General features: G+C 33.0%; 1 protein-coding gene across 1 annotated transcript; it reads right to left on the reverse strand.

The window, feature by feature from the left end:
• Positions 1–20,413: 20,413 nt before the first annotated feature.
• On the reverse strand, positions 20,414–22,653 carry LOC133296084 (membrane protein PM19L-like). Its single transcript, XM_061495032.1, has 3 exons — positions 22,527–22,653; positions 22,042–22,219; positions 20,414–20,636 (listed from the first exon to the last, which is right to left on the reverse strand). The coding sequence occupies exons 1-3, from the start codon at positions 22,651–22,653 to the stop codon at positions 20,414–20,416; spliced, it is 528 nt and encodes a 175-aa protein (XP_061351016.1).
• Positions 22,654–25,045: the final 2,392 nt, after the last annotated feature.

Below are 25,045 nucleotides of genomic sequence, written 5' to 3' on the forward strand. Positions count from 1 at the left end.
AAATGAAGCTAAACTTATAATACCCTTCAATTTTACAAAGATACTTAAGATATCACAAATATTTATATTCACTACTAGAAAATAAGGTTTTTGCGACGGGCATTTTTCGTCGCAAATCTGGGAATTTCCGTCGCAAACACCATTTGCGACGGAAATTGTGACTGAAAAAAACTGTCGATAAAAACCTCATCGGAAATGAATTTTGCGACGGCATTTTCATGTTATGAGTTCCGTCGCAAATTGCGACCGAAAAAACTCGACACAAAACAATTATTTTCCATCGCAAACTACTAACATGAATACTGAGAATACCGTCCCAAATTACAACGGAATTTCCGTCGAAAAATTGTTCGTCACAAAGTAAATTAGGAAAAAACCCATCGCAAAGTTTGCGATGGAAATATATTACAAAACCGTCGCAAATTTGCGATGGAATTGTTGAAAATTTCATCGTAAAATTTGGATGCAATGAAAATCCCGTAACCATAAGAATTTGCGACGAAAATGTATTATAATACCGTCGCAAAATTTGGTCAACAAATGTACACCGTCTATTAAAAATTTGCGATGGATTAGTGAATATCGTCGCAATAATCTACAGAATTTGCGATGGAATTTGCATGAATTTCCGTCGCAAAATTATAAAAATAAAAAATATATTTAAATTGATTTATTTTCAAACCTGTAAACAATACAACCATAGCAAAAATACTTATGTTTCATTGAAACGAAATAACTAACAAATTATAATCTCATACAAACTAACAAATAATCCCATACAAACAAACACTATAATCTCATACAAACCAACACACTATAATCTCATACAAACCAACACTATAGTCTCACACAATTAGAAAAATGTATTAATAAAGATAGTCATAAACAAAAGTTTCGATACATCATGAGGTATGGGTGTGGGATGAGGATGAGGATAAGGATGAAGAGTCTATAGTCTTCTTCTTCTTCATCATCTTTTTCTGCTTCTTCTTCTCTTTCTTCTTCTCCATTTTGTTCAGCAATTTCTGCAACATATTATCCGTCTTTTTCTGTTTCTCCTTTTGTTGCCTTAGTTCGGTGTCCATTTTATCCCTTTCCTGCCTTAGCTCGGCGTCCATTTTTTCCCTTTGCTCCTTTTGCTGCTGTAATTCTGCCTCCAATTTAGCAGTCATTGCTCGCATTCTGGCGAGCTCATCTGCAATAATAACAACATATACTTAGGTCAATTGTTTTGTACTTAATTTAAATGGACTAGGTAGTGAAATTTTGAACAATTAACTATAAATGCCTTTACCTTCGGAAAAATTTGGAAGTTGTCTAGAGGGGCTCTTGGTTCTCTTGAAGCTGCTAGCAGATGCTCCTAGGCCAAAAATTCTTCCCTTTTTATTAAATGGCTCAGTCGCCTTAATGAAGAGTTCATTGCTATCAACCTGAGAGGAGGCGGTTCCATCATTTGTCACCTGTGTTTTTGTCTCCTCCTGGAGCTTTTCGAATCCCTCCTACATGCCAAAAAAAAAAACAATATATTAATAACCATGAAGTGAATCAAACGCTAATAAATCAAACAAAAATGAAGTAACTAATAACTCACCGCTATTTGTCTGGATGTGTTGTTAATCCACCGTCGAGTCCCTGCTTCAGACTCTTGTGTGTGGGTCCTCTGAAATGTAGCAAACTCAACCCGATCTGGGGGCACCTGCCCAGAAGCTTGCTACAAATAATTGCCCAGGGATGACAACGTGCAGACCTATGAAGGAGTGAACTTAGAAAAGGAGAAAGAGTAGGGATGCGGTTGTGAAGGTGAAAGGGAAAAGGCACCTAGCGAAGGTCAATAGGAGAAGGGTTAACTTTTTTAACCTAAGGGTTACCAAACACCCCTAACTTCACACCTGTTGAGAAAAAAAAATTAATATCTGCATTAACTCTCGGAGGGATTTTACATTTTTCTCGCAAAAGTATGAGTACATATTTAAATTTTAATTTTTGAAATTTGAAATTTCTCAACATCATTAAAAGTGATTTCAAAGTGATTTTTTTACATTTTATAATTTAATTAAAAATATATTATGAATAAATAAAGTTTAATGTCAAATTTTAAAGATTCACAAATGGAGTTTATATATGATTTATTTTAAAGTTTTATGTTGGTTTAAAATTTTATTTTAAATTTTCTAAATTTGTATTAATTTATTATTTTATATACTATATAATAATAAATTTTAAATATTTAAGTATTATCAGTCAAATAATCACAGATGCATCATTAATATGAACGACTTGTTATAATTTTAAATATTTACGGTATGGAATTGGAAACTATGCATGAAGACGAGACGGGCATTATATTTTTATATGAAATAAAAATTATTATTAATTGAGAAAAAAATACAAAACATGTAACATCAACTAATTATATAAATTCAAATATATTATATTTAAATAAAAATTATATTTAAATTTAGCTTTATCAATTAACTTTTCATCATTCCAATTGCCCCGACCCATCATTCGATTTCAGTGCATTGCAGTATTGTGTCCAAATTATAGCAAGGATATTTCGGGGGAACATCTACTCGATTATATATTCCATTTTGATTGAACCAAAGTATTGAAGACCATAATCATCATATACCGATTGGGATATTGAATGAGTGGCTCAAAGGTCCAATCAGGTGTGTCACTGATTGAAAAGCTTGATTTAAATTTATACAAAAGTATGTAATAAATATAAAAATAATAATAAAATAAATATCACAAGAAATTCAATGGTATCATGGTTGTTGTCATTCAATTTCTCCAATGTGTACTGTATTCGAATCTTGTTAGCTAGTTTTTATGATAAAAGATTGTTTGCAATATTGGAAAAACATTTTCTCATGTTGTAGAAAAATTATTTTCTCCTATTACAGTTACAGACCCTTCGATTTTGTGCAGTATTCTTTTTCAATAGATGTAGGCTCCACACAATATGTATCTAGGAACAACGACTCGATTTCGTCAATTGCAGTTGAAGTTATGATTTTCTCAACTTTTCTCTCTTCATCCCATGGCATTATAGATTTACTTTGAGGGTCATTATAGATTTAGGGACATAATATTTTAAAGCATACCCGAAACGCCATTGTAGAACCCATCGCGGTTTGCGATGGAATCATATTCCATCGCAAAAAATGGAGCCATTTTTAATTTTTTGAATCTTGAAAAATTTGAAATTCTACCACATACCCTAAATCCATCGCAAAACCCGTCGCAGTTTGCGATGGAAAAGGTTTCCATCGCAAAAAATGGAGCCATTTTTAATTATTGAATGGTGAAAAACTTGAAATTTTAATGCATATTCAAAAGTCATCGCAACGCAGTTTGCGATGGAAAGGGATTCCATCGCAAAAATGGAGCCATTTTTAATTTTTTCAATGAAAAAACTTGAAATTTTACAGCATACTCAAGAGTCATCGCAAAACCCGTCACAGTTTGTGATGGAATTACATTCCATCAAAAAAAATGAGGCCAATTTTAAATTTTTGAATCTTGAAAAACTTGAAATTTTACCGCACACCATAAACCCATCGTAAAACTCGTCGCAGATTTTTTATCAATTTCCCTGATTTTCTAGTATTGGAAATCCCTTGCAAAACCCGTCACAATTTGTGATGGAAATCAATTCCGTCACAAAAATGGAGGGAAATTTATATACCATAAATACATCGCAAATTCCATTGCAAGTCATATTCAGATTATCGTCGCAAAATCCATCGCAATCTGCGACAGGTTGATTCTAACTACTGTCACAATTTTTTTTCACCATGTTTGCACTGGATGTACCCATCGTAAAATATTCCATCGCAATAAGCCATCGCAATCTTTTCATATTTGCGACAGAATATTTTACCGTCTAAATTTGCGACGGTATTTGTGACAAAAATGGGACGATATTTGCGACTGTTCATTTAGGACGATAATTTACCTCCAGTCCCGTCGCAATTTTAGTTCCGTAGTAAAGTTCGTTGCAATTTGTGACAGTTATTTTCCCATCTCAATATCTGTCGCAAATTGCGATGGATAATTTTCCATCGCAAATTTCCGTCCCTATTTATGAATTTTCTAGTAGTGATTAAACTCAATAAAATAGTATTCATAATCCAACGAATCTAATAGTTGGAACTAAAAACGCAATGCAACACAATCTATGAACCCTTTTTTGAGTCTCGGCAACGCGTGTTGGAATGTCGGGGAGTGTCAGAGTGTTGGGGAGTGTCGAGAAGTATCAGACACGATATATCATATTTTTTGAAGTGTCAGTGTATCATAAGTTTTCTACATTCCCCAATAGGATTTGAGAGTTAGCTTCCATGTGTGGCCACACTTTCGTAATCCTTTTCCACAAATTAGAAGCGTTTTGGCACTTGTTAATTGTAGGAATTACTTCCTTTAGGACATTATACTTATTTCAAAGGACTTGGCACCCCAGCTTTTCCGGCTGAGTGATTACATTGTGTGCCACTTTCATGAGAAGAGCTTCATTTGTCTCCCTCATCCTAGAGTCTATTTCTGCATAGAGATAAATGAATATACTACACGACCAACTAAGAAATGTATCTACCATATATGCCACATCATTATCAGCAGCAACTTCCACTCCAAGCCATTATCCATCACCATTGTCATGTCTAGCCATTAAGAGAGAAACAATTTCATTGTCTTGTAACCCAATTTCTAGTGGATTATCTTCTTTGGAACCACATAAAATTTTTAGCTACAACGAGGAACGAGATACGCTTTGGGGGGAACGACATAAATTTTTTCTGCCTCTTTATTTGCTCTAGTTTGCAACATTATAATTATTGAATTTGCAGAAATATTCACTATGACCCAATTTTTCCTTACCACTGGTATTGGAGCTCGATTTGTTAAGGGATGTCATGAATAGAGGTGGCCCAATTACAGATTGGAGTAGTAGCAGCGCTCGACTCAACAATTTGATTCCAGACATTATGGCTGAAATTAGCAGAATCAGAGTTACTATTTAAAAGTTTGACGACGGTAAGATCAGCTTTAACTTGTGGCAAATGCGCATGATAGTGGTTCTGACGCAATAAGGTCAGAAAAAGGCTTTGCTTGGTAAAGAAATTAAGCCAGACGATATGACGAATGTTGTTTGGGATGAAATGGATGAGAAGACACTTTCAACAATTCAACTATGTTTGTCCAACGATGTTCTTTAGGAGATGTTGTCAGAAAAAATGATGACAGATTTGTGGCTGAAGCTAGAAAGCTTGTATCATACAAAGTATACAACAAATTGACTCGGATAAAGCAACAGTTGTATACGATGCGCATGAAGGAAGGTATCTCGATCCAATCTCATATTGCTAAATTTAATTCCATAGATAACGACCTTGCCAAATTAGAAGTAAAAGTTGGTGATGAAGATTTAGCCATGATATATATTGTTATGCTCTTTAACACCTTCCTTTAGTAATTTTCGTGATACAATGATGTATGGGAGAGAATCGATCTCCCTAGAGGATGTCAAAGTTAGTCTTCAGAGTAAAGCAAAGATAGATGGTGATTTGGCATCGAGTAGGATATATGATAAACCCTTGGTTTACCATATTTTTAGGGTAAATTACATAAGAATTATATGGTAGATTGCATGGAATTCAAGGTTTTACATTAAGATTGGAGATTGAGCTAACATTTTGATATTTTCTTCATTTTGAAGGTAAATCCACATTGATTGGTGCTAAGAAGTGATAAAGAGATCATAGCATAAAATTGAAGCTCAATCTTAGCCAAAAGAAACCAAGATAATGCAAGCCTATGGTCAAATGAGCGCGCTCAAGCACGAGAAAGGGCGCTCAACCGAGTTAGGACAGTGGAAACAGTCAAATTGATTCATCAAAGGCGCTCAAGCGCCCAACAGAGCGCTCAAACGCTCTAGGAAGGCAAAAATTCCCCATCGAGGAGCACGCTCGAGCGCCTAAATGGCCGCTCGAGTGCTATGAGGCAGTCAATTGCAAGAGTTTCAAGCGTGGAAGCGCGCTTAAGCGCCCTGTAGCACGCCTGAGCGCCCAGCGCGAGCCCAGCCAGCCCAATCTACAGGATCTTAAATAAAAAAAGGAAACAACCAAGATTTGATAGAGATTCATGGGGAGATTTTATGAAGAATTAAAAGATTGGTTTCAAGGTTATAAATAGGGAGCTCGGGGCCAATGGAATGAATTCATAGACACACCACAAAAGATACACAGAGACTAAGAAGAGGAATCCTGTTGCGGAGCGTTGGAACACTGAGGAGTCAAGACGACATCACACCAATGGAGTCTAGGGGAATTATTTTCTTTTCAATTTATTTTGAATTCAGTAGGCTAGGCTAATTTTTTATGTTGTTAGTGGTAGATGGAACCCAATTGAATCCTTATATTTTATTATTTAAATTGTCTCTGAATTCTTCTATTTCTATATTTGAATAAATTTATCTTTCTTTAATGCTTTCTATGAGTTTGCTCCTTATAGATTGATTTAGGGGAATTGTATGACAATAGGAATGTTGGTGCATGAACCCTGATTTGATAAATTTATCACAATCCTTATGATCTAGGGATAGACATAGGGCAATTGTGCAATCTTTAAATTCTTGATCTTAATGCATGTTTTCTTGGGAAATAATCGGGGAACTAGAGTTCTTTCAAGATCACGTAGATTAGGGTAACAAGGAATTGAGCCCTAATTAACTTAGAAAAGAATTGATTGGCATAATATTAAGAGCAGATTCTTGACTATTTAATTCATAACATAAAAAGGATATTGGGGGAAGTCAAAACCCTAACTACGCTTGTTTTTAATATTTAAATCAATCATCTTTTCAATTGTTTTTAATTCTGAATTTGCATGTTATTGATTGTTTTTAATTTCAAAATTCTCATCTCAATCTTGGTTGTCCAACTAAATTGCGATTAGTGAACTAGTGTTTGAAATCCAATCTTCGTGGGAATGATCTCATACTCTGGTACACTTTATTACTTAACGATGGTGCACTTGCCGAGTCGCAACAAGTTTTTGGCGCCGTTGTCGGGGATTGGATCCTTCAACATTAGAAGTAACTAAAAACTGTTTAGATTGGATGTTTTAAATTTCTGCAATTTAAATTCTGCAAAATTAAATTCGGCATCAAATTTTTCTGCATTAATTTTCTATTTTCTGCATTTTCTGTTTTTCTGCACAAGCTCTTTATTCTTAATTTATGCGAGGTATTGTTAACCCACGATCCTTGCAGTTTGATCAAGAGATAGAGAAGACATCCAGAAGACTCAAAAAAAGCGCCAAGGAAACAAAAGAAAAAGAAGCATCAAGCTCAATGGAAACAAAGGAATAAACTATGGCTGACAACAACGCACTTCAGAATCCTCCAAGAACCTTGGGAGACTACATGACTCCAGCCCGAGTTCTGCAGACGGAAAGCATTGTTAGACCAAACGTGGATGCTAATATTTTTGAGCTCAAGCCAGCACTGGTGCAAGTGATTCAAAAAGATCAGTTCGCTCTGGAATTGTTATAATAGACTGTCTGTCAACATCATCTTCGAGATCACCATCCCCAACTTTAAGTAGCCACTCAGAAAATTCTTTTATTTCCTTCAAATTGTGAGTGCTACTTCCAGAATTAAGACACATGTTCTTGGTCAAAGTTAATAAATGACAATGGGACCATAGATGAGAAGAATTTATGGTTCCATGAACTATCTCTTGTCTGCTGCCATGAGGAATGACAGGTAATATTTGCCGAAAGTCTCCTCCTAGAACAACTTTTTAACCAAATGACATATCAACACAGCTTGTATCAAAAAATCTAAGAACATCTCTGAGTGTTCTATCTAGAGCCTCAAAGCAAAATCTATGTACCATAGGTGCTTCATCCCAAATGATTAACTTTGTTTTTGACAACAACTCAGCTATAGTTGAATTGGGCTTTATATTACACGTTGAATCTTCATTGATTTGAATAGGAACACAAAATATAGAATGTGTTGTTCGTCCTCTAGGAAGTAGAAGGGAAGCAATTCCACTAAAAACAACATTAAGTACGATTTCAGCTTTTGATCTAACAGATGCTGAAAGAGTATTCCAAATAAATGTTTTTCCTATACCAACGAATCCATATAGGAAAAATAACCCTCATTTACCTGCTCTAACTCCTGAAATGATTTTGTCATAAACAACTCTGCTCATTAGTGAGGGAATTCATTAGTCTTTTATGCTCTTCTTCCAAAGAAAATCTGTCATACATTAATTCATTAACCACTAATCGATTTTGCATTTCAAGCAAAGATTCATTGTTGATGTGAGGCATTGACGGGTAATCAGAGAGGCATTTCCCATTGCTCTGTTGTACCTTATCAATTTCAGCAAGTGTTATGCTTTTTATAGACTCTTATGTAAGAAGTGCATCTGAAAAACCATAAAATACAAAGGAAAAAAAATTAAAAATTAACAAAAAGAAAGCTATAAAGGAAAGAAAAAAAGCGAAATAAATACTAAAGCAACATTTGTTGAATGTGGGTAAAAAAAAAGCGAAATAAATACTAAAGCAACGTATGCTGAATTCGGTTAAAACAAATAAAAGCATGAAATATATATATATATATATATATATATATATATATATATATATATATATATATATATAGGGGAAGGATATTGTGACAACCAAGTTGTGTTACTACCAAGTGACTACCAATCAATCTCACCGTTAGATCGATTATGTTGATCCAACGGTTATATTTATTTCCATCTTTGTATGGTCATGATTCCCCATATTTAAAGTGAAAGCATTAAATATGGGAAATCATGACCATACAAAGGTGAAAATAAATATAAAGTATTAAATTTGGAGAATCATGACCATACAAAGATGGAAATAAATATAACTGTTAGAACAATATAATCGATCTAACAGTAAGATTGATTGGTAGTCACTTGGTAGTAACACAACTTGGTTGTCACAATATCCTTCCTCACATATATATATATATATATATATATATATATATATATATATATATTGTGTTTGTTCATATAGAAATAAATGCATGAAATATTATCATAACACGTACCTTGACGACCTATTCTTTTCCTATGCCGATAAACAACGTCGTCGGATAAAAATTTCCAACACTTTTCCCAAACTTTTTCAGGTTTGTTCATTGAGTTGGCAAATAACAATAGAGAAAACATACATCTAAGATAAACAGCAGATCCCTTGGAACTTGCCTCCTTAACTGCATCAATGTACTCACTGTCATCATCCAGAAGTCCTAAAGAATAGCAGACATCCTTAAATGTAGGAAAAACACGCCATTGATCGTTCTAAGATCTTCATAACTGGTACACCCGCTTTGAAAAGTAAGCAACGTGCGAAGATAGGAATCTTCTCCATTATTGGCAGAAAAATGATTTATTCTTCCAATTGAAAATCTTATTTTTCTTGGATTCCATTCATGCATTTTTTCTTTGTAAAAAAATTCAGTCGGGTATTATGCATAAGTTAGATGCCTACCTTCTGGATATTGTTTATTTGCATCCATCCAAGACTCAAAAATTGATACTCTAGACTCTGCCCTTGTCTTTACATCAGATAGTGAAGCATTGTCACTGAAAATAATGTTCTTTTCATTAGGCAAGTGAAATGGCAATCTCTAAATAGGCAGTATCTTGAATGAATGTCAAATCCAAAAATTCTCCAAGCAGCTTTACATGCGGAGACATACGTATCATAAATAAATAATTAAAACAATAAAGTTGACAAATCCTCAAAAAAGTTATACCGATTTTGTGGTACAGCAAAACACAGTGGAGATCATGTTGATTACCTGCAGTCATAAAATATTTTTATTTCATCACATAATACATACATTGGTTGAACTCAACATAGCAAAACATCACAAAACGATTTGAACATTTAAAAAATGTCACTTCAACAAAAGACATTACAACTGTTTAGTTTTAATAACAACAAAATTCCTTTAAACATCTTGTCTCCAAGACACGAAATAATCTTCTTCAGTCACAGTAGCCCAATCTACTCGATTTTCTTATCTGCTTATGCATCAAATCTATTTAAAAAAAGAAAGAAAAAAGTCAATTATGAGCATCTTCACTTTGCGTAAGCAAATGAAATGGTTTTCACATTATATGCAAAAAAAAAATATGCCAAAGAACTAAAACTACAAATATAAATTAGAAACTACATAACTCTTTTTCAAGCTTTATTTTTTTCCCAGTTCGAACAGTTGAACAATTAAATTCCCCAACAATGGAATCATGAGAATGAATCACCGGTGTCAACAAAGTCAGAGAAATATCACCAACGTCAACATTATCACAGGTCTGACTCTCAACATCATATTGTTTAAAAAAAATGGTACTTCAAGTAATTATCAAAATATTTTTTATCATAACATCAATTTAAATCCAAATAATGGGTTACCGCAGCCTTTTCTGGTTCTGTCGATACAATTTTATTTTCGCGAGCATTATTGAAATTTGCTTCATCCTGTGATATATAACAACAAACAATAGTCAACAAAATGAATAAGAAAACTAGATATCCCACAGAAATAAATAAGCAGCGTACATTTGGGTCGATCATGGACTTAATGAATGCTGAGATTATTTCTTCGCTGATACAAATTTTAGAAACTTGATATTTTGGCTCACTGTATGAGTTCAAATCCTTTTGCTTCACATTAATTTTAAATAGCATTGGCTTCTCATTCAGAACATTTAGTTCTTCTGGAAATTGATCCAAATCCGCACCCTAAAAAAAAGAAATAAACAGGACACAAAACGTTATAACAACTATAGCGCAAACAATGTGCAAAAAACGACAAAATATACATGTTCACTATTTCACAGGAATGATAATACAAACCCTCTTGAAATGCAGCTCGCGCAATTCACCAGCACTCATTCCCAACAAAGAAACACAGTCTCGATCAAACAAAAGAAATGATACAGAATATGTGTTATCCACAACTCTGACTTGAACACTAAATCTATCATTTTGCAAAATTGTATATTAGCAACAAATATTAAGGAGACGAATTAAAGACAAATTATAAGCCAAGAACAATATATTACCTTGGATAATAATCTTCCAATGTTTTTGGCAGTTCTTACAGTACCACTTCTCAAAATCCTCACAAACGGAAAATGGACATTTTTTGCAAGACTTGTACCACTAGTTGTATTTGCTCTCAATAGATTTTGTAGTCCTATACGTAATGCACGTCGTAACCTTAAATATAGCCATCGCAGGCAAAAAGGAAACATCATCAATACAAACTTGATATAAATCAAGAAAAGCATCAACAGACCTTCAATATTTACCTCACAACAAAGCTTCACATCACTGATAGACTTCTTTTCAGTCTCATTAAGAAAATCATTTTCGAAAGAATATGAGGACTGAGTAGACAACTGAGTCAACCTCAGACTACGTTCCACACCATCAGCCGAAAGACTATAAAGCAAAAATTTATAACACTATAAGTGAATAACCGAATAAACGTGAAACATAAGTTTAAGAATAATAAACACGCCATTTTTTGAACTCAACAATCTCTGGCACCTTCGAATCCATGACAATCCTTGTTGTATATTTTTTATTCGTTAACTCGACCTTTCCTATTGAATAAAAAAAGTCGAATAAAAACATAATACATAAGCCAAAATTCAAATAACGTTTTGTTTGGAAAAAAATACCCCTAAAACATTTCATCCTTCCCAGTTGAACTATTATGGTGTTATGAGGAGTGTCGCTTTTTACCAAAAAAGATTGCACCTCATCCACATAATGCTCCCACAAAGTGCACTCCAGCTTATGACCCCTACATATGAGTTGCAACAAGAACAACGTTATACATGAAACATATAAGCTAACAGAGCGGCAACAAAATTATTTTATTTAACTCTAACATTTTAAATATCTTGGTTGTCAAGCTCCTATACAACAATTTTCGTTTTCCTACCAGAAACCACACGATCACAAACTTCCCCAATTCCTGAGATTAAACCAATGACATCTACAAAACAAAGAAGGCAGCGAAGAGTTCGTCATATAAAATGCAATAACTAAAAAATGAACAACAGTAAGGAAAAATATATTACCCACTAAATAAGGAGAGTCAGATGATTCTTTCTCAATGATGTCATAATCAATAAAATCAAATTCATTCGCAGAAATATTAGAATCAACAATCGATTTAACATCAGTCCTCAAGTTGAAAGATAAACGATATTGATGCTTGGTTGGCCTGAAAAAATAAAATAAGATATATAAATATATAGAGAAATATATAATACGAAATTCTAAACTTGTTAAAATTCGTGTAAATAGAAAAAAGTTTTATATAATTTTCGTATGATTGACATTTTATATTACTAAACTCTGAAAAGGTGAGATATTAAATTCAAATAAAAATTGTGATTTTATTTCGTTAAATAGTCACGAATGCCTAAAGTTGGCTGAGATCAAATTTTTGTCATGCTTTTAAAACCTCAATTAATTGATAAAAATGGGTGATATGGATGTGTTGAATGCCACATTAATTTGATTCTTTCGTGACAAATAGCAATGCATGCTCTTTGAAAAATATCTTATAAGGCTTAATTTGTTTAGATGTGAAGAGAAAAAGAAAAGAATAAAAAAGATAAGGACGAAAGAAAATAGCAATCAAATTTACTATTTAATTCTTTCGCAGTTTAACGCAACTTTAATTCAAAATTTACTTTAACACAATCTCTAACAAGATGCAAACAAGGGCATATACTATAAATAAATACTTTACATCTTACAAAGTAATTAATCTGGTAGTGTAATTCACCTGACAACAATCAAATATTTGAAAATGAGACTTCACCAACCAGTTTAATTTCTCTCTCGTATTCTTCCAAAATGGGGAGGGAAAACAAAAAACCCTATCTGATTCTTGGTTCACAGCGATCCCAAAAACAGAAAATGTGTTGTCTCCTTTTTTCCACCAATTTTCTCTCAACAGTCAATACTCAATAGAAACCAAACAAGACCTGAAGTTCACGGACATTTTTTGTTTTTTTGAGTAATACACAAGTGGATTACGATTGATATAAATGTTAAATAATTTATCCACGGTAAGGACCTGTTTGGATGAGCTTTTTTTTCTTCAAAAGTTGCTTTTTTTTAAGAAAAAAAGCAATTCTCGTTTTTAGTTCGTTTGAATGTCTGCTTTTAAAAAAATGAGAAGTCACAAAAAAATCAAAATCTTACTTTTTTCAAAAGCTAAAAATTTTAACTTCTAAGAAAAGCAGAAGTCAAAAGTCAAATATTTTTTTCAAAAACTAAATATTTTTATAAAAATATAAATAGCTATAACTTTTGTAAAAAGTACTTTTAAAAAGGAAGTGATAAAAGTTGCTTTTTTTAAAAGCTGAAACAAACGAAACGACCTCTAAGTACATTTTTTAAAGAATGATTTAACCTTTAGTCCCCTCTCTCTCTCTAAGAATGATATAACTTTTCTCTTTTCTAAATTTTAAATTTAAATTCCATTGAATTTATTATACATATCTTTTATGAGAAAGTTACATTTACAAACTTTTTATTTACAAACTACACTATGTCTGACTGATAATACATTCTTGAGTACAGTATTACCGGTCAAACATATTGTAATTTATAAATTTGTAAAACAAAAAATTTGTAAACGGATCATTCCCTTATCTTTTATATAATGTTAAATATTTTTGTTTTTAGTTATATTTTTTTTTAAATTTACCTACAATTATTATGTGTATATACCTTTTTATAATTTTAAAATATTTTTAAATTCTTTTTAAATTTTCCCTGATTAAGTTTAAAAATACCGGTATAATACACGATATACTTGTCAATTTTCATATAAAACCCAAACAATTTGATAATAGCCTACATATGTACTAATTAATTAAAAACTTTAATTTGACGTACTCCTCGAAAACTTTTCTCTTAACATTTTCCTAATGGCTATTTAATTTATTTTTAATTACTTGCAGATAATAAAACCTTACAATCTCGTAAATTCAAGAGTATTTAATAAGATCACGAATTTTAAAACAATAATATTTTTTGTCTCCTTAATTAATATACAACATCTAATCAATAACTATATTCTTAGAAATAATATATTGTACCCTTATTACCTTTTTTATTACCGATGATTAAATTTAAATTAACTGACTCAATTATAATAATTTTTTTATTCGCTAATTAAATAAAATAAAATCCTACGAGGCCTTATTTATCCTCACTCATTTTAACACAACTCTGACACAAGAATCATCAATAACTAGACAAATCAGTGTTTTAATTTTTTAAATTTAACCTGCCGGGTAGATCGGGTTTCGGTAACTCGATACTCTCGTCGGTACGATCTAGGCATCTTTATTTTGCAAGTAACGAGATTCGAACTTGTGTCTTTTTGTTAGAGAATTAAAAAAGTTATTATTAGAATATTTTTATTTGTTGGATATAATATTCATAATTTAATATTTATTATATGGTAAAATGATTTCTGCAACTGCTGTACCTATAGTTAGTCAGGATCGATGTGCGGATCTTAGAATACGGCAACGGATCCTTGTTTTTTTTTTTTTTTTTTTAAAAACACTATGGGACTCACTTTTCTATGTCAGCCGTAGAAATGTTATCTACGGTGGCTGCAGAGATATTAAACCCTTATTATATATTATTTTGAAATTCGGTGGAACCAGTTTTGATCCGGGTCAACCTGTTCGACTCGATGACCGATTGAATGGAAACGTTGTGCAATAATGTGGAATAACCAATTAGTGAAACTCAAAAAAAATTGGACACCAGTTGAATGGAATGGAAGAAAAGAATGGCTGCTATGTACATGTTTTGTGAATCACATAAATTAAGAGGAACATGCATCACCACCATCATCTTTGGCCATGGAGTTAATAAGCAATTGAATTGCATTGAAGAGGTTGTTCATGACAGCAACAAGGTTGGTGAACCCTTGCTGGTTTACTTGGTTTCGAGTTTCTTCCATCTGAAGCCGTCGTTTGTGAAGTTCTATCATTTCACTATGCCTTTTCTCCTCCTTCTCCTCACAGCTCCCAATAGCTCGTGCCAACTCCGATGCACTCCGCATTATGCTTGATCCAAGCTTCTCAACTTTCCTTCGTTTTGATTCGGATTCATTATCTTCACTGTAATTTGTACCAGATGGTTCTGACCCCTCTACAATAGAAACACAGTACTTCATGAAGAAAGAAACCAACACAAAATAAATAGTGGCAGGTTAAAATAACGTGTAGGTTAGAATTCAAACTCAATTTTACTTTTATCTCCTTCTCATCACTAGAGAATTCAAATTCAAATTGAATTTCTCCATCGCCTTTCAAATCTTATAAAACCTTGTATTAAGTTATGGATGCTTGAAGAAAACTCATGGAAGCTTGCGGAGATTTGGAGAATCTTGAAAACTCTAGAAGAATCCAAATTTTTCTTGAATTCTATCCATTCTCAACTCATGATGAGTTGGAAATCTTATCCTATCACTATGAGCTGTATTTCGTGTGTGGTTGTTATAAGTTGTCAAATTTAATTTGAAAACTAGAAAGTTGTAAGAATGGTCAAGACCGGTGGCTAGTGATTGTAATAGGTTGTAAAATTCAAGTTAAACTCTTCCATGTATATCTATATATATGTAGCATGTTAGGCATTAGATGAGTGAATGGAAAGATTAAAAGTGTGTGAAGAGTGTGAGAAAATAAAGTGTTTAAAGACTTGTGAGAAAAACAGAAAAGAGATTTGTGAGAAGTATAAAAAGGAAATTACTGTTGTAATTTTTTATTCTTGAGTGAAACTTTATTATAGTAAAAGTTCTTCTTCTTCTATTATAACAAGGGCATATTCTAGCTTGAGCATGAAATAATAAATGAGCCAAAAAAAAAAAATGTTTTAACGGGCTAAATAAAAAAAGTGAAAATCGTTAAGTATTTAATTTGCATGAGTTTGATTATGTGAAAGTATATTGGGATACGTGGAAAATTAATTAACATTGTTTTAACCGAAATAAGATTTGAGCTTTTGCTATTATTAAGGATTAAGGATTCTGTTAATTATTACGCCCTCGGGGATTAAGCAGCCATATAAGAATCTATTTTCTTGGACAACTCAAAAAATCCATTACTATCATGAGATTGTACCGTATCACACACACACACTGGCCTGCATCATTCTACTACAGTGTAGGAGGAGGCCCATTTTTTATTTTCTCTATTTACTTTTTGAAAAAAAAAAGGACAATAGGTCAAAAGAATCGTTAACAGTTTTGAGCTGTCTTCGCGTACTTTTTGTTTTTTCCCCTTAGGTCCTATTTAAGTACCAAATAATAATAAGAGAATATTAATTTCATATCGAGAAAGATTAGTATCTCATGTTATAGGTATAAAATATGTGAATTCTACTCATTTATTTATTTATTTTTAAAAGAATTGACCCACATATTTTGTGTCAACGACAATGAGATATTATTCTGATATAAAAAAAAGGGAGAGATCTTTTGACTATAGAGTAAGATTTACAACTCTTACTCCTCATCTCAATCATTGATTTCCGTTCATCTAACGGTTATCTATAACAATTATTTATTTATTTATTTCAAATAAATAATAACCGTTAAATGAACGAAAATCAACAGTTGAGATGAGGAGTAAGAGTTGTAAGTCTTACTCTAGAGTCAAAAGATCCCTCTCCAACAAAAAATTTGTATATTCCATAATAATAATACTGACTGTACTTTACTAAGAGAATAACGGGTCACATTAAATGTGGCAGGGTTTGCAGACACTGCAAGTTTGACCAAGAAATTAATCACATATACAAAAAAATCCAAAATTTAAATAAGAAAAAAAAAGGTTAATATCTAAGCTGTGAAACACGTTGATTATTACTGATAGCATTACCTGAAACAGTCGGAGCCTGCGGCGGAGGAGGAGGTTGCGGTGGTGGTTGTGTAGCCACCATTGTTGATCGTGACAGTGATTGTGGTTGTGGTGGGTGTAATTTCCTCTGCAGCACTTGGGTTATAGCTTGATAAACTTCAAAGACCATATTTGAAGGGAGTTTTCGGTCTTTGCGTTTGTGTTTTTCAATGGTCCAATAAGAAGGAAAATAAGTGAAATTTGAAGACTCTGATTTGGACTCATAGTCACGAACCTTCTTGTAATCACGTAGCAAGTTGTCCCATTTATCATTGCATTGGTTTTGGCTTCTCAAGCAACCATGACTCCAGCAATAGTTCTCCACCCATTTCCACCTTAGCTCGCTGAACCCACTGCTTCTGCTTAATGCAATAGCAGAAGAAGAAGAAGAAGAAGAAGGTTTTGTGGGGTCACGTGGTGGGGTTGAACTTGTTTTCATGAGCCTACGCTCGTCGTCTAGCTTCTTTGCTGTGATGAGGATCAGTGTTTCTTGGATGGTCCAGTTACCCTTGCGGTATTCTCTAGTTAAGGAGGAAGAGGAAGAGAGGGTGGTGGCGCCACCGTGGATAAGAGGTGGTGTGTGAAGGGGTTGGAGGTGTGGGTCATGTGAGTTTGGTGGAGGTTCAGACATGGTTATGTTCAGAAGTGAGACTACGAACTACGAAGCAGTGTAAATGACTTTTAGACCATTGGGTATAGAAGGCTGCCACGTGCGGAGTGTGGCAAAGACTGGCTTCATTGCACGTGGCAATTGAAGAAAGATTCTTATATGCCGGTGAAGTAATACAAATTTATTTTCTTATGCTATTATACCACTTCAATTATTTGATTATTGTCGTTATCTTTTATTTTAATTTTTTAAAATTGTAATTCAAGTGATATATAGATATATATGATTGAAATTATTTTATCTTAATATAAATTATGTTATATATATGACTCATACTTTGCATAAATATTTTTATTAGTCGGACACAGAAAAAGTCGACAGATTGCTTAGAGTTTCTAAATTTATTTATATTCTCATTGTAAACTGTGTGTTTTGTAACTGAAGCAATAAAGAAAATATAGTTAAACATAGTTAGACACACTCGCATTGAGTAAACCAAGATAAATCTATATCTCGATTCTCTCTTCTCTTCTTTCTTTTCTGTTTGCCATTTGTCTGTAACCAACAAATCTCATTCTCAATCTTAACAATTGACTCTATGTGTGTTTAATAATTAATTTATTAAATTTTGATAAGTTAGATGCAAACAAATTAATGGTCAATATTAATATAAAATTTCTCATTCTTACCTAAGAATGAGATAGATCACAAATTTGGATGAATTTTGATTTTTGAGTTTTGAATGGTGGAGAACAAATAAGTATCATGATACAACGAAGGAGTTACTAGTCAGTAATTTTTGCAATGTACAATTTTTTTCTTTTAAATTTAATGTGTTTAAATAATAGTTTAATGACTTAGCGTTTAAGGGGATGTGAAATTTTATCTTCCATGTAAATGGAGATCACTAAAGGTTCAAATGGTCGATACAACTTTAAGTGAGCATAATTTTTAATTCAAGAGGTTGTTTAGGTATTATATATTAGCAGCAAAGCCAAGTTGTCCGGCCACCATCAGATAAGTTAATCAAGCCAAATAATTAATTTCTTCATTTCTAATTACACTCAAAAACTAAGTGTATTCAAAATTGAATTAATTAATTAAAAGTAAATGCTCCACTTTTTTCTTTAATATATATATATGAAAAAATATTTTTACAGCCACTTTAAATAAAGTTGTTCACAGCTACCTTTTTTAACTAAGTATGACTGATCATACATTAAATGGCTATGTTTATCCCATTTTACATGAAATAAACAACTTTCTTACACACACAAAAGAAGTTGGGTCCCACCACTCTTTTTTTCTCTCCTCTTACTTATGGATCTCACTTATACTTTTGTTTTTACAACATAAGGTAACTTTTTTCCTACAACATAACATAAGAAAAATATATCCCTACATTAAAATTGTATTTTCTTTCTCTCCCACGTCATAGTGTCTGAAGAAAGAGAAAAAAAGTCATTATTGTTATAACTAAGTATGACCGGTCATACTTAGATAAAAAAGGATAGTTACAGTCTATAAATAACCTTATCTAAAGTGATTATAGAAATACTTTTTTCATATATATATATATATATATGGAGTTAATTCAAATCTAATTATTTCTTTGAGGCGAATTAGCTTCTCCGGTATCCCCACAAACTTCGACTCTTTGAGCCGGCTATGAGATTAATACGGAGTATGAGACAGATCAAGAATAAAGATATTTAAACTCCTCTTAAATATGAGATGTATGAATTGAACCAATACCCTTTTTCTTTCACTTACTCAATTTTCTTGCTAGCAAGGGAGCTAGCACCATTTAATTAAAATATTTTTTAAACTATCATTGAATGGTATATGACACATTATTTAAAAAAAAATATGGTAGTCAAGTTTTTTTTTATTAATTTTATATATAAAAAAGAACACACTGATGGATGGAAATCAAATCCATCTACATATACACATGGTGTTGACATGATATTTTGTTGGAGACTTCAAACTTTCTGTATACAACGATACAGACAAAAAATGTAAATTAATTATCGCTGGCAAAAATATGCAGATAATGCACACGCACACAGCGTATATAGGTGAACACATTTGGGAGGACATAACTTGGTATAACGGCTATCTTAAAAAAAAAAAAAATACTTGTCAATCGAATCAAAAATACTTTCTACAATACTGATTAAATTAAAGGTCCATTTTTTTCGTATAGAGCATAGAATTGTAATATTAAAATTATTTTTTCAGAAGATTTTTTTAGCAACATGAAAAATAGATTACCCTTAAATTAAATAGAATATGCTGATAAATTATAGACATTTCCTTATTATCTATTTCTTTTTTGAACACATTATACTTTTTAATTAAAGTAAAATGAAAATAATTTCTTCAATTTTGTTTTTATTTATTTATGGACACGCGAAGTGTTTTTGAAAAATTCTAGTTTAATAATATGAACGATTTTAGATTCATCAGTTGCGCATAAATTATGCGTTTAGCTTTTCTTCATAAAGAAAAGAGAAGGGAAAATGTGAGAGAGAGATTAAAGCAAATACAAAATAAATTGCAGCAATTGGACCATGCATCCCACTATACACAATGGCATGTGACTAGGTGATAATTCACACACAACAAACAACCCAAAAAGGCAGTTACCCCACCCCAAAAACAAAGGGCAAATTAAAGAAACACAGTTCCAACACGGAAACTAGAACTTCATGATGACACACATTTAAAAGAAAGACAAGAGACAAGTACAGCGAATGAAAGTTAAGGATTATCAGACGTGAGTTCCAGCAGTACCACCCTTGTGAATTGGTTCTCCGGTGGTTCCACCGTAATCGCCGTCACGGTACCCGGGACCGTACCTGCTACTAAAGAGCCCTGCATGGATCAGCAATACATAGAGCAGCTGTGTAAAAGTGAGGATGATTATGAAAGCCTCTACTATCCTCAGTCTCCACCCTCTGTGCCCTCCAATGTTTATCTCCTTGCAAGCCAAACTGTGTCATTGCACAGAGAGATACAATAATCATTACTAACTCTCCACAAAGAAAATCTTAGATGCTCTTAGGACTCTATTAAATATGAGACATATTATATGTTGGTTATTAGTATTTTGGTTTGTTAGTATTATACAAAATTTCTTCTACTATACCATTAATAAATGTGTGTCTCACTTGATCTACAAAATTCAAATTTTTTAGATTAATCAGTTACTTTAATTAGTGTAAAATTTAAGGTATATAATTAAATAATTAGTATAATTTATAAATTGTTATATGGACGAAAATCTAACAATTAACAACGTTTATAGGTTTAAGACTATAGTTGCTTTTTTTGAGTTCCTCTCCCAGTAGTTGTAGTTCTCTTTCTTTTATCGCTTCAGTCGTGGGCTTGTTTGTTCAGTCGTGGGCTTGTTTGTCTTACTATCCCTTGATGTGCTTTGAAAAACAGAGATATGATTAAGATAGAAAATAAGTCTTCTAAATTTTAAAGGTAAAATCATTTCTGCAGCCGCATTTAATGCTTTTAAATATATATATATATATGACAAGTATTTAATTGTTGCACAACAGCTGTAGAAATATAAATCCTATATATATAAAATTTAAATATGTATATATAGGTAAAAGAATCAAAAATCTTATCCTCGTTGATTTGATTTTTTTTGTATATTTACTGGTTATAATTGATTGAAAGTTAATAATTAATTGTCATGTTACTCTAATATATTTGATGTGAGTCTCACTCACAAAGAAAGAAGAAAGGTAAAAGAATCAAAAATCTTATCCTCGTTGATTTGATTTTTTTTGTACATTTACTGGTTATAATTGATTGAAAGTTAATAATTAATTGTCATGTTACTCTAATATATTTGATGTGAGTCTCACTCACAAAGAAAGAAGAAAGGTAAAAGAATCAAAAATCTTATCCTCGTTGATTTGATTTTTTTTGTATATTTGCTGGTTATAATTGATTGAAAGTTAATGATTAATTAATAAAAATAATTGAATCAATTATATATATGTATTTATATAGGGTTTTATATATGTCATGTTGTAAAAAATTTGTAATGTCATGTTAGTCTAATATATTTGATGTGAGTCTCACTTAAAAAGAAAGAAGAAAAAAACAAGGTGGGACCATCACTTTTAGTGAAAGTAAAAGTGATATTGTAAGTTTCTTATATAAAGGATTTTATAAGAGTTATGTTGTAGGAAAAATGATATGTGTAATGTTATAGAGATTCGTTTTGCATGTCGTAATTTTTACTTTTATTTTGTTTTAAAAAATGTGAACCCCACAAAATATTGTGTGTGTAACAAACTTTTTTGTGTCATGTTAAATAATAAATGTAAACTCCGTATATAAAACCCATTTATATATTTAAGATTAATTCTTTACCCAAAGGCTAGAGCAGTCACAGCCCAAGCAATAATTGATGTAGCTCCAGCCCCAGCTAAACTGTCACTCCTCCACATCCTGAGGTGGTTTCCACCTATAAATTTCGACACAACGCCGAGAACGGATGCAAGTATGGAAAAGGTTAAGAAGAACATGGTGGCACCATTTCCTCCAAAACCTGAAAGAAAGGAGGGAAAAAAAAATTAAATAAAAAGGGCCATTTTCTATATCGGTAGGTACAACTTGTCTTTCTTACAATATTTTTCTCTTTTTCAAATTTGGAATGTGTGAGGTGAGGCAATGTTTTTTATTTTGTTTTAGCCAAGTGCTAGTACTTCCAATTCAAATAGCAAATACTTTTGAGGTCAAATAAATTAATGAGGTAGAAAAAGAAAGGGCTAATTCTATGTAAGATGAATTCAATCAATCAATAAATGTGTATGCTATAAATGCTGAAAAAAGAGATCTAGAGAGGGTAAACTTACTAGGGTGATGGGTTTGGCCATTGATGAACCTGTTGAGACACCAACTAGCAAAACCAAGAACAAGGAGATACATGATCAAGTTAAGAAACATTAATGGACCTGCTACATTCCTTCCAACTGTAGCCATAATTCACAATTAGTTTTTTCCTTTACAAACCCACCGAAATTTTTCTAAGATAAAGTAGAGATCGAATAGCACCGATTTTTATGTTCATCTACAAATTCAGTATGAACCGATATATAGAGTCCTTAAAAGGAAACTTAAAGATACGTGTCAAGCAACAACGTTTAGCATGTGTTCTTTCGTGTACAGGTGGTAGGACACTTGTCATATTTCGTCTATGCGTTTCCTATGTATCTATCTCTGTCTAGATCTCTCTTGGAATCTCGAAGTTTAATCAAACGGTGCGTTAGCCGATCGAAGAAAAGAAAAAGAGAAAAAGTTCAAAGGTTAGGTAATGAGAAAAATCAGTTGAAGGTATGCTATTGGAATAATGTTCTTTATTATTTGAAGTCTAAGTTTGTAGTCCTCTTTTGAATCTTATTCTAAGATATCACTTTTTGCTTTGAAGATAAAACATTAAACACTCAATTATTAGAGTGAAAAATTAAAAATGTACACGAACTAATAATAACACAAATTAATCAAACTTCAATAAGTTCACTCTAACATTGTGGGTTGTTGAAATTTTAATTATTTTATGGTGGATCAGAGTGAGTTTACTATACCCAACTGTCATGATAAGCTTCTGTTTATAGGTTGGTTTTGCTATGACTTTCTTTGGCAAATTAATTTGACCGTAATATAACATGGTTGTATACTTTTGTGTAGAAGTTTTGTTCTAAAGATATCGTTCTTATCCACATACTTTAAATTTGATGAGGGTTTGGGGTTACATGTTTTCAATTCACCTACCCTTTTAGGAGCTCAAGCATCGAGGTTTCAGTAATATTAAATTCAGAAAGCTATTTATTCTCCATCAAAAGATGAATCATGATGCCACAAATTGTAGCTATATGCAGACACAATAATAGATGCCTACATATCTCAATTCCTTTTTTATTTTACGTAATTTGCATATGTATGTGTTGGGCTTCCTCTTTCAATGCTAAGCTCAAGTTCATTGAGAAGTTTTTCAAAAAATCCTAAACTTTAAATCCTAAATTCCACCTCCTCTATATATTCATTAGTTGAGGGTGGAGGCTAGGTTAGATGAGAGAGATTTGATATTTGAGAGAAAATTGTTTGAGATTTGAGAGCAAAGCTTTATGCTTTGTATTTGAGAGATCTCTAGAGAGACGTTGAGTGAAACATCTATATGGAGGTTTGATTATCACCATTGTTGGAGAGGTTGAGTTAACCACCACATTGGTGATTCTGATTATTTGTAACCTATTTTTATAGTGGATTTTTGATCTGGACTAGGTCCCGTGGTTTTTACTTCTTCATTAGAGAAGGTTTTCTCACGTTAAAACTGTTTCTGTTCTCTCTCTCTCTCTCCTTCTTTCTCTCTCCTGTTTTGCGTTTTGATTTTCTACTGCGCTGCTCGACCTGGTGAAGTTCAGGCCGAGGTATTGTCGAGATCCGAGATCGAGGATCTTGTTGATTGACTTCTGCAAAAGGCTGCTTAGCCGAGCTTGAGGGAACCGAGTTCCCAACAGTGGTATCAGAGCCCAAGTTCGACGGGTTCTGAGGGAAACGAGATGGAGACCAATGGCATAACCAATGATGGAGACATGTTCAAGCTGACCGCAGACAATTTCACCTATTGGAGACCGATGATGGAAGATCATCTCTACTGCAAAGATTTACACGAGCCCATTATCCTTGATAAGAGGCCGAAAGGCAAAACCGATAAGGAGTGGCAGATTCAAAGTCGTCAGGCGGTAGCTACTATCAAAAAATATATTGACAAGAGCCTCTTTGAGCACGTGTCCGAGTTCACGAACACGTATGAGTTGTGGACGAAGTTAGAGTCCATGATTCAAAAGAAGACTCCCAGGAACAAAGCACACCTGGTTCGCCGACTTGTGAAGCTTGAATACAAGGACGACATGAGTATGATTGAACACCTCAACTCCTACAAAGGTATTGTGAATCAGCTGTCAAAGGCTGAAATGAAAATTGATGACGAGATGCAGGCCTTGCTGCTATTGAGCTCGCTACCAGAAAGCAGGGATACTCTGGTGGTGACCTTGAATAATTCGACTCCAGATGGAAAATTGAAGATGGATGTCATGGCAGACAGCTTCCTGGGCGAAGAAGCCAGGAGAGGAGAACGAGGTATTTCGAGCACGGCTGAGGCCAACGTTGCTGAGAACAAAGGGAAATCCAACTCCCAGGGTAGAAGCAAGAGCCGGGGTCGAGATCGTGATAGAAGAGGAAAGTCCAGAGGTCAGTCAAAGCCGAGATATGAATTGAAGTGCTTTTACTGTGGAAAGACAGGTAATAAGAAGCCAGACTGCTGGACCCTGCAGAATGACGAGAAGAACGGCTCTGTGAAGCCGGATCAGATTAT

The sequence above is a fragment of the Gastrolobium bilobum genome, unplaced genomic scaffold (genome assembly GCF_033153095.1).
Source record: "Gastrolobium bilobum isolate Gb01-03AN ecotype WA unplaced genomic scaffold, APGP_CSIRO_Gbil_v1 utg10943, whole genome shotgun sequence".
Lineage (NCBI taxonomy): Eukaryota > Viridiplantae > Streptophyta > Magnoliopsida > Fabales > Fabaceae > Gastrolobium > Gastrolobium bilobum.